Below are 11,668 nucleotides of genomic sequence, written 5' to 3'. Positions count from 1 at the left end.
CAGGAGTGTGTAGTCACAGACAGGAGTGTGTAGTCACAGACAGGAGTGTGAAGTCACAGGCAAGAATGTGTAGTCACAGGCAGGAGTGTGTAGTTCAGGTCTCTCTTGTAAATGAGTCCCAGAGGCTCAATGGGATTGACCTGTCTAAATAAAGTTTGAATAAATGAAAGTAGTCACAGACATGAGTGTGTAGTCACAGGCAGAAGTTTTTATTCACATGCAGGAGTGTTTAGTGTCCAGAGTGTGTATTGACAGCCGAGAGTGTGCAGTCACAGGCAAGTATGTGTAGTCACAGGCAAGAGTGCATATTCACCGACAGGAGTGTGTAGTCAAAGACATGAGTGTATGTTCACAAGCAGGTGTGTGTAGTGGCAGGAGTGTGTAGTGACAGCTATGAGTGTGTAGTCACACGCAAGAGTGTGTAGTCACAGACAGGAGTGTGTATTCACAGCTAAGAGTGTGTAGTCACAGGCAGGAGTGTGCGTTCAAAGCCAAGAGTGTGCAGTCACAGGCAAGAATGTGTAGTCACAGCCAAGAGTGTGTAGTCACAGGCACGAGTGTGCATTCAAAGCCAAGAGTGTGCAGTCACAGGCAAGAATGTGTAGTCACATGCAAGAGTGTGTAGTCACATGCAAGAGTGTGTAGTCACAGGCAGGAGTGTGCGTTCACAGCCAATAGTGTGTAGTCCCTGACAGGAGTGTGTACTCATAAACAGCAGTGTGTACTCACAGACAGGAGTGTGTAGTCACAAAATAAATTGGTTCTTTACGCAGCGGTAGGGGAAACAGGTCGGGGAGTGGTGGCGCAACGGTTAGAGAAAATGGGCCTGTGATTGCAAAGTCGCAGGTTCAACTCCCGGTACCATCAACATCAAAAATGTGAGTGGAAATGGTGACACACCCACACCTGCCTCCACCCTCACTTGCCTCACTCTGGGCCCCTGAGCAAGGCCCCACCATCTGCTCCCTAAAACAGGTCTCTCCTGAAAATGAGTTTTGTTACTCAATGAGACTACCTGTATGAATAAAGGGTAAATGAAAAAAAAAAAAAACCTGATATATATTTTAATGCTTCCACACTTCAAACTTTTCCCACTCTCTTACAAACACTTCATATGCTCTTAAACTCTTTGGCGATGATGGCGATGATGGTGATGATGGTGATGATGGCGATGATGGCGATGATGATGATGAGTTGAATGTACAGTACTGCACAGCATGTACACCACACAGAATATAAAAACCCGCGATACAGAGAAGCTGCAAGAAGTGAACCATGATGTACTCTGTATTTCTTTATGTCTCTATTGTAGTTGGCTGAATATGTAATTTGAAAAAATGTTGGGTGTTGTACTTTAAGTCTTTAATTCTTCCAGAACAAAAAATCAGAACAAAAACAGTGTTGTGAAACAGATGCCTCATTGATGTGGTATTTAAAATCCTTCTGTGCCCTGGATACTCCTTTTGTCATAGCTCTGTGTTTGTTTGAAACGTTGGGCACCATGAATGCTCAAACATTCAGCCAAGTTTTCATCCAACCAAAAACTTGTGTGTGCTTTTTCTTCCACACGGCTGCGTACGGATGCTTGCTGTGCTATACAGTAAACTCCATCTCCCCACTGCCCCCCCACCTCTTAATGAGGGAGAGAGTTTGGTTAGCAGAATCCTCCAGCTTGGCCCGCCAGGGACAAAATTCCTTGGGTAGGGTGGAAATGATGTCTGCACATGAACCAGTCCTTGGATTCCATTTTTAGTGTTTGACCTCCATGTCGTGTTTTGTTGTAGTGACTTGCATGAGCTGTGCTGTGTCCCGTACCTGCTTGATCTGTTCTTCTGATCCTGTACAAGTTATTTGATTTTCCCTGAGACTGCTTTGCTTCATCTGTTTGTTCATGTGTCTTGTCTACTTAGAACATGTGCTTTTCTATATATGGGTGAGATTTAAATGCTTATGTGGTCTGTGAGTAAATTTACTGCTGTGATATTCTATCATTTTATGTAACTTGAACTAAAATCAGAAAAAGTATATTTCTGAAATTGTGGTTTTGAACATTGTTATAATTTTTTGATAAGATTCTTTTTACAAATGTATCTAGATTTAGGTTTGAAATTTAAAACCAGTATCTCACTGTGCTGCACCTGTTGGAGAATGGTCAATGACTCAAAATTGCAAGAGAATCTGCAAAGTTTTCTAAATGCTTGCAAAGAAGCAATTCAGTTTATTTATAAAGCACCGAATCACAATAAAGTTGTCTCAGGGCACTGAACACGAACATACACATAAATAGAAAAGAGAATCAGACTCGTTGACTCTTCACTTTGTCACAGTCTCCCATCCTGAGCAAGCACAAAGGCAACAGTGGAAAGGAAAAACTCACTTTTAACAGGAAGAAACCTCCAGCAGAACCAGACTCAAGACAAGCGACCGTCTGCTTTGACCAGCTGGTTTGAGAGGACAGAAAGGAGAGACAAACGAGCACAGAATGACAGGACCAGATGTTGGTGCAGATGTGCTCCCTGTTCGAAGAAAAACAAAAAAACATGTTAAGATAGAAATAATTACAAATACAAAACAGGTTGAGCAAAGTAAGTAAAGACAGCAGTATAGTGAAGAAATGTGGTCAGTTTGTCCTCCAGCAGTCTCAGCCTATAGCAGCTTAAGAGATACTGTAGCTCAAGCCAACACTAACTATATGATTTATCAAAAAGGAGAGTCTTAAGCCCAGTCTTAAAACTGGACAATGTGTCAGCCTCACAGCCAGAAACTGAGAGTTGGTTCCACAAGAGAGGAGCCTGCTGAAAGATCTGCCTCCCATTCTATTTTTGGAAACTCTAGGAACCACAGTGTGAGAGCAAAGTGCTCTGTTAGGAAAATATGGAACAATAAAATCTGTAATATAAGATGGAGCTAGGTTGTTGAGAGCTTTGTAGGTTAGAAGTAAGATTTTAAATTCTATTCTGAATTTGACAGGGAGCCAATGGAGAGAAGCTAAAACTGGAGAGATATGATCAGTATAAGCAATCAATGATGTGGTGTTTCTGCAGCCGTATTCTGAAACTCAGGCCTGTCTTTGTGTGTTCAACTAGGCTGTGCCCAATGTCTAATTGCCCACCCCAACTAAACCACCTGACAGACACGAGTTTTATGATTTAATCTACTTAAATACACTTTATAAATGAGGCTAGGCAGAATTTGACCAGTTTGTTGTTGCTGAGCGAAAAGGGAGAAGTGAAAATAACTTATCCATCTGTCAGTTTGTCCGTCCGTGCATGCTATGAGCATGATATCTTGAAAAATAAGTGTGGTACCGACTTCCATTTTGGTGTGTGGCTGCATCTAGATTTAAGAAAGACTTCTTTCGAAAATTGGGTTGCCACGTTAAAATCCAAGATGGATGCCACCATAAATGTAAACATGTGAAGTTGTGAGTGGACAGGAAAATACCTCAAAAACCTCATGTTCTTTCACACAGTGTAACTCATATGTACTTGAATATTTTGCATCAAAAGCATTAAAGTTCGAGGAGATTGAAAAGTGGCACAAACATTTTGAAACCTTTTGGAGACTCCCTTGCAACACTCCCTTGCCAGACAGTTGTCAAAAGTAAAAAAGGTTACTTCAGTCAGTCGTCTCAGCCCATTGAGATACTACCTTAAGCATATCATATGACACATGGGAACTAAATAATCAATAGATTTAAATTTAATTAAATAATAACATTGCCAGTAATAAAAGTGGAAAACAGAATACTATACTCCCAGACCAACTAAGCATCTGAATGTCATAGAAATACTAACAGTTCTGCTTTGATGGCTGTCTTTGTGCTCTCTTGTTCAGTTTTAGAGCATAAAACTTTTAAATCTGTGTTGTAGTCAGTCATTCTGCATCAGGTAAGTATTAAAGTGAAACTCTAAATGTCATATACTCAGTAATGGTGTTGGACTCTGAGATATCCAGGATGTGACAATCTTCAGGGCTTTAATAGAAAAAAGTTGGACTTCTCAGTTCCTTCACAAAGAACAAAGTATAACTTCAAGTAATTTTAGGTATCATACAATGTGGTCCATTTTCACAATATTCTAAGACAGTGCAGTTTTATGGGTTATTTCAGCCATTTTAAAAAAGAGTTCTTTGGGATTTTTATTTTAAACTAAAAACAACACAAAAAATAGTGGAATTTCTGACTTTTTAAAAATTATTATTAGACCTTTATTTATACAGGTTAGTTCCCATTGAGCCTCGAAGACTCATTTACAAGAGAGACCTTTTACATACAACATACAGTGTCTATTAGCATCATGGTTCTGATAATGCCACTGATGTCCTCGGGAGGTGGGGGTGGGGGGTGGGGGCAGTCAGAGCTTCTAGTTACGTATCCTTTAGGAGCAATTTGAGATAATTTGGCCTGTCCAAGGCCAGCAGGGAGGCCAAATTCAGCTAAACAACAATTGTTTGGGCCGTCAGACTCTGTTTTCTGTCTGCCTTTAAGTTCTGCTAGTACACTCAATGGCGAATCCAAACATCCAGAATTAGTGGACATTCCACCCGGTCCGTGCTCAATTAGCTTTCTCCAAGATTGGATCTTTCATGCTGGTGAGTTCCAGGAGCCACAAGTGGCCTACGATTCTTAGAAATCACGTCCAGCTTGTGGTTGAGCTCGTTAAGCAGATGAGTCTGAGAGCTCGAGGCACAAATTAATCCTTCACATAAGGCTGGCAGCTTTACCAAGGCCGAAACTGCTGTCGACGTCTTCCTAATTTGTCAATATCCAAGGTATCCACCGATTCCAAAAAGCAGAAAGCCTGTAATCATAAATCCAATAATGTAAATGTCTTCTACGTCCTCCATGGACACCACAGATAGGCACGTCATCTTCCACTCCCCCCAGGAATCAATGACATACCCAGATGCGTGGGTCCGTTCAGGGCATGAGGGCTCTCCAGCACCCTGTCGTCTGGTGGAAAAATGTTATCAATTGCGTTGAGGGACCAGCTGACCAAATCCATAATAATTTCTGATTCAGAAGACGTGTAAAGAGAGGCTCTGAAGTTGACAGGACAAGAAAGCAAAAATGCAGGAGGGAGGGTAAGAACGACTGTCTTTGTTGAAGGCGAAAGAGATCATTGATTATTATTGATTATTAGTTTGGTTGATTATCTTTTGCTGTAACGATAATTCTTGGCATTCAACCTTAAACAGATGGAAACAGTTTCCCATTATTGGTGCCACATCTGTTATAAAAATGCATTTGTGGGTTTAAGCAGCAGATTTTGGTCTGTGGGTCACATTCATGAAAAAACTTCAACTTGATTTGCCAAATAGCTTCTTGTGCTACTTACTGTTTGATTCGTGTCATTTATTGGATTGGAGGATTGAAGTCTGAAGAAACAAGACAAACCGTCAATTTAACAATTTATACACAAATCAAGTCCCAGACTGGGGAGGAATGGGATTGCCACTGGTTGCTGACAGATGCTGACCGTCTCAATCAGGCACTTGATAGTCAACATCTGTTGTACCAGAGGCACAAACTCTTCTCTGCTGCTCAAACCACAAATCAAATTTGGTCTACTTCAGGAGAACAGACTTTACAATGTAAGATTTATCGCCAACAAGCATGGTTATAACAAACAACCAAAAAATCTTCCAAACACATTTCCTTACTTTCTGTGCTTTATTGAAAGCTCTTTGAATGACCTGGGTTTAGAGAAACATCATTTAATTCTGACAGGACTAGCAGCTAATTCCAACACAATAAAGACCAAACTAAACATTCTGAACATTATTAGATCATTATTCTGATCTACACAATCGACTTCCAAAGACTATTTCATAATGATTGTATAAATACGTTAACCCATTCCTATTGTGTATTCCATTGGTGTTTTGGCACAAATAGAAAGTTCTTTCAGGAAGTGCCTCCTGGGTGCATGAATGTTTCACAGCTGTCTGCTCCTGTAGGTATTTGCTCTTGGAAACATCAGTGGTCCTTGTAAAAACTATGATGAGAACTTGACAATGATGTAAATGGCTGTGAAACAGTATTCACATACATTTATATATTATTTGTTTATTACTGTTCCTCTGAGCCGTACCTCACAGGATGAAATATCCCTTTTATTCAACCACCCAAACCAGTTCAGCTGTTTTCACTTTGATGCTTAATTTCATTTAAAATCATTTTTGAAAGTATCCTAGCTCAGGAAACCATAGAATCTCCTTGAGTCCTTACACTGGCTGTCCGTGTTATTAGTTGATTTTGTCCTGAATGTGAACGGGCTGTCAGTTGAACTTAAGAGACCTCCAACAGAACCCGGCCATGATGAGGATGATGAAACTTCAAACATTATATCCCACCTCCAGCTGTTTTAGTATATTACACCGAACTGGTTTCGTGCACAATTAATTAGAGACAATTTAAAGACTATTTTTTAAACAAATTTTTACAAAGACATCACAATTTACTTATGAATTTAGTTAGTGGACTTGACAGAGAAAGGTAAAAATAATCTGGATTAAGTTCTACATTCTCTTAACCCTTGGAAGATGTTATGGGAAAAATCAGCCACACGTTTATGTTCATTAAAATTTTGTCCATTTATTTATTCATTTTGATGCAATCAATAAACATGATTTTTTTTTCTAACAAAACCAAAAATCATTCAAATTTTTATTTTTATCAATTATTTTAAATGTACTCACAGTAACTTTACTACATGCTCGTGTTCCTAAGGTGAAACATTGTGTAAATTAATATATACACTGTAAATACAGCTTTTAATCCCATATTTATCACATCATTAATAATGCGTTCCTCTCAATAATGTGTTTTTTTTTACTTCTATCCCTGTACTTAATTTTTTTTAAATTATCCCACTAGGTGGTGCTCCGCTTTTATATTTGAGAGCCTCCGTAAAAATTTACTGGAGTAAATATTTCATCCACCCTGGAGGGGCAGATGCCTCATTACTGACTTCAACTCATGTAGTAAAATTGTTTTAGTTTGAACATAAATAGCAAAAATCATAATCATCAAGTTGCTTAAGTAACGTTTAGCAACAACAAAAAAAATCAGTTTTACGCAGGCTGAAGAGTGAGATGTCCAACAGCTCAGACCAGCTCACAACTTGTTAACATCACACAACGCAGGACGTCATTAGCGGACGCACCGTGCTCTGATGCTCGCTCATATATTTGAGTCAGTAAAAGCAAAAAAGAAATTCAAAACTGGTCTTTCTACCATGAGTAGAGTTTGAAAAACATAAATAAATAAATGAATAAATATAAACAAATAAATAAATATTTAAAAACCTTCATGTCCCAACACCAAGAGACAGGATAAGTTTGACTGAAGACCTCTTTTTCTGCTACTGGATCTGAAGGGTCTTCACAAAACGCCGGACTGGAATTTTTAAAGGATTGCCATAAAATCATTTTGGGTGCACTAATGGGGGAAAACACCTGTTTTTTTTTTTGTTTGTTTGTTTTTGTTGACAAAAATAAATAATTTGTTGAATTTACAAAACTGAAATGTGGAGTTTTGTAAACAAAAGGACTCTAAAAAGTTTAAAATTTGTTTTTAAGTCAATTAAATTCTTCTTCTTCTTTTTTTTTTTTCAGGCTGAGATAACCTTAAAAGATTGATTCATTTTTTGTAGAAAATAACATTAGAAATATTTTTAGCAGTTAAATAAGGTGGTTAATTTCCTCCCTAAGGAATACCAACAACCATAAAGTTAAAGAGACTTCCAGGGGTTAAAATAATGTATTTTAATACTTTTACTGACATGTTATCCCCTAATCACACCATGGGTTTACTAAACAGTAATCCTTGCCCTCCACTATCTCTAGCCCCGTGATCGTTGAAATCCCCCACTTTGCCTCCCTCCGAGGAAGGGAGCGGGAGCTGGTGATCCTTAGAAGTGAGACAGGAGAGAGCTGGAAGGAGCATCAGTGTGAGCACACTCCAGAGGAACTCAACCAGATACTTAATGGAACAGACGAGGGTCAGTCTCTGCAACACTAGCCAAACAGAAAGCATCCCTATATGGCACGCCCTGATCTGTAACCCTCTTGGTTTTCTCTACCCAGAACTGGACCCACCTGAGGAGCTGGAGAGGAAACGCATTTGCAGAATAATTACCAGAGACTTCCCACAATACTTTGCTGTGGTGTCACGCATTAAACAGGACAATAATTTCATTGGTCCTGAGGGAGGCATCCTAAGCAGTACTGTTGTGCCTCAAGTACAAGCAGTGTTTCCTGAGGGTGCACTCACCAAGAGGATCAGAGTTGGATTGCAGGTAACTTACAAAAGTACTCTTAAAACCTTGGTCATATGTTAAAATAGACAAGAGACACATAGCACATGTGTCCAACAACATATGACATATGGACCATATCATAATCCTTGCAGGGTTGATGAGAGCTTGATTGACCAATCCACATTTGGTTTATGGATCTGGAAAAGGGTTGCAGCTAGAGTTGCACTCGGGTCCAAATAATCCAAACCGACCCAGCCCCAGCCCACAGCCATCATCTCCAAACCCCATCTGGTCTGACAAATTAACAGTAGTTACAGGTCCGAACTCAGAAAATTTTTTTTTTTAAATTAAGCTTTGACTGCTTATACCGCCGACTATTATTAACGGTTAGCAGATGCGTGCGGCTAAGTAAACGGGGCAGAAGATCAGAGCTGAGGAGCCGTGCATTAAATGCTTCACTGCTTCTGCCTGCATTGGACCCTGCTCTGACATGTTGGCTATTTTGTGATTTCACAGGTTTGGGTCCTTGGCCGCGCACACCCGCTGAGTGCAGCGGCTGAATGAACGTCCATTTGGGCTGATGGATCGCTGGCAGTAGTCCATCTGAAGCTTAACTGAACTTTTTACCTCTTTCCATTGGCCGGTCAGCACGCGATGAAATAGCCGCATGCGGCTGGTGCAGTATAGCAAGCCATGTTTTCATATATTGGATTGTCGGCCGTGCGCATCACTGACGCAATAAAAAAAACAGACACCGACCCAGCCCACACATTAAGCACATTATGGCCTGGCCCAGTCTGAACCCGGGTTGGGTGGGGTTGGGCTACGGGTTAGAAATGACAGCTCTATTTGCAACTATATTTTTCAAGACTTTTTGTGGGTGGGTTCACTGAAAGTAAATCATGGGGTGTTGGGGGACTTGTAAGGACCAGCTAGACCCTTTATAACCAAAGTAAGAGCTTAGTTTGCATTCAAGGCACAAAGTTGACCTTGTTTCAGATGCAGGTTGGACATCTTCAGTGCTGTCCCATGTGTCTCATTCTGTTTTGAGTTGTTTATAGACATGATTTCAAGATGCAGTCAAGTAGAGGAAGGTGCCTGTTTTGAGAATCTGAGAATCCTAACTCTGTTTTATGCAGATGATGAGGTTCTGCTGAGGTTCTGTTGCTTGGAAGTATTTGCCTCAAGTGGAAGAATTCATGACATACATTGTCTGATGCCAGATCAAAAATGTTTAATTCAAAAGACCATCAGTACCTTTCTTTTATCGGACAGTGGGCCCCTTTAATTTTGTAGCTCACAAAATGTAAATCTGTTGTGTTCTGTCTGGACTTGCAGGCTCAGCCAATGAGTGTAGATGTAGTGAGGAAGATCCTTGGTAACAAGGCCACCTTCAGCCCCATTGTCACTCTGGAGCCTCGCAGAAGGAAGTTCCATAAACCCATCACTATGACCATCCCCATCCCGAAGAGCAACACTGATCCAGCCCTCAACGGATTTGGAGGGGATACACCCACGTTACGACTGCTCTGTAGTATAACTGGTGAGAGAACACTCACATTCATAATATTGTGTCTCATCCATAAACCTTGGCTTACATTCAAATATTCATATTTTGTGTTTGTAAATGTTCAGGTGGGACGACGCCTGCTCAGTGGGAGGATATAACTGGAACAACACCGTTAACATTCATCAATGACTGTGTCTCTTTCACCACCAATGTGTCTGCAAGGTTATTAGAAGCTTTTGTTGAAGCACATTTAATACACAGTTGTTGCTGATTTAGCAACTTCAGCAGCAGTTAACACCCACCCTCATACTCCCTGTTTTTCTTATATCCAGGTTCTGGCTTATAGACTGCCGTCAAGTCCAGGAATCCGTCAACTTTTCCACTCAGGTGTACCGGGAGATCATTTGTGTCCCATACATGGCCAAGTTTGTGATTTTTGCCAAGACACATGACCCCATTGAAGCCAGACTGCGTTGTTTCTGCATGACAGATGACAAGATTGATAAAACACTGGAGCAGCAGGAGAACTTCACCGAGGTGGCACGCAGCCGTGATGTAGAGGTGAAAATGGAGGGTGGGGACAAGATGTTAAATAAGTTGATACCATGTTGATCCACTGAATAATGCTGAAAAAACAAATATTTGCCTTTAAGTCTAAACATTCTTGTGGATTACAGTTGTCCCTCACTATATTATGTGTTCACTTATTGCGGCTACACTGTATTGTGGGTTTTTAAAAATATCTATCTAATTCTGCATTGCGGAGTTTTCATTATATCACAGGATTGCATGGTACGCACTGTACTCCACTACCGCTTGCACAAGTAGAGGAGGAAGCCACCTCTCATCTCCTCTGCCCTGTGCACATACTCTTTTGCTCAGTGCCAGCCCAAGCCTTCATGGGGCCCTAAGTGTAATTTGGCTTGGGGCCCTCTATATATGCTAATAATGTGGATTACTGCAATCATTCATTCAACCTTTATTTAGACAGGTTAATCCCATTGAGCCTTGAGGACTCATTTACAAGAGAGACCTGATTTCAACAAAGAATGATGACAACAATGAACAACAGTAACAATAGACAGTTATAAAAAGGAATACAGATAAAAAAATAAATAAAAAAATAAGATGGCAAAAACAGCTAGATTCTAAGGCGAATGTAGAAAACTAAAACCAGGAACATGTCTGCATTGGTCCCTGCCAGGAGTCCAACAGATTCTTAAAGCCACTTAGAGAGGTCAAGGTCGAGAGTTTCTGATCTTTTTGCAAGATATTCCAGGAAGCAGGAGCGGAGTAGGAGAAGGGTCTTTTGCCTAGTTCAGTCCACACTGAGGGAACACTGCAGGTAATAATGTCCTGAGAGCGCACGCTGTAGCTGCACTCATGCAGAGACATGTAGGAGGAGATGTATAAAGGCAGCAGACCGAGAAGTGATTTAAAGATGAAAATGTACCAGTGAAAGTCTCTGCGTGAAGTTAATGATGTCTAGTTAACCAGTGAATACAGGGTGCAGTGGTGGGTACGATAATCACGGCCAGTTATGAATCTTAGCCAGTGATCATCAACAGTCTGATGGTCAGATCATTCACCCATCTAACATAAACTCATGGCAACTCTGACAGCCCTGTTTACATTAACCTATGCATTTAGTGGTACTAAAAGTATAATAAAAAAAAAACATCAGTATGAAATCTAAAAAAGTTAAATCTGGTCCTCTGGACATTCAAGAAAAAACAAAACAAAGCAAATCAACAAAAAATGTAGAAACGTTTCGTCTCTCATCCGAGAGACTTCCTCAGTCTGAGGAGCTGTATTCAGCTCAGTCTCTTAAATAGCACCATCTCAGAGTGGATCAACCAGTTTTGCTGCTGACAACCAAAACCAGCTGATCACA

The 11,668-nt window shown here is 40.4% G+C and overlaps 1 protein-coding gene across 1 annotated transcript in view; it reads left to right on the top strand.

Moving 5' to 3' along the window:
* Positions 1 to 11,668, top strand: part of ank2b (ankyrin 2b, neuronal) — a gene marked incomplete at its 3' end in the record, with an annotated part of 215,575 nt that overhangs the window by 110,794 nt on the left and 93,113 nt on the right. The window contains 6 exon segments of the mRNA XM_037674797.1: positions 1,602 to 1,700; positions 7,852 to 8,006; positions 8,092 to 8,303; positions 9,603 to 9,807; positions 9,900 to 9,996; positions 10,107 to 10,335. Coding sequence (XP_037530725.1) covers positions 1,602 to 1,700; positions 7,852 to 8,006; positions 8,092 to 8,303; positions 9,603 to 9,807; positions 9,900 to 9,996; positions 10,107 to 10,335 — 997 coding nt within the window.

The sequence above is a fragment of the Nematolebias whitei genome, chromosome 1, assembly GCF_014905685.2.
Source record: "Nematolebias whitei isolate Nwh7 chromosome 1, NemWhi1, whole genome shotgun sequence".
NCBI classification, from domain to species: Eukaryota; Metazoa; Chordata; class Actinopteri; order Cyprinodontiformes; family Rivulidae; genus Nematolebias; species Nematolebias whitei.
Note: the sequence above shows the minus strand (reverse complement) of the source record. Positions and strands in the feature narration are given on the sequence as shown.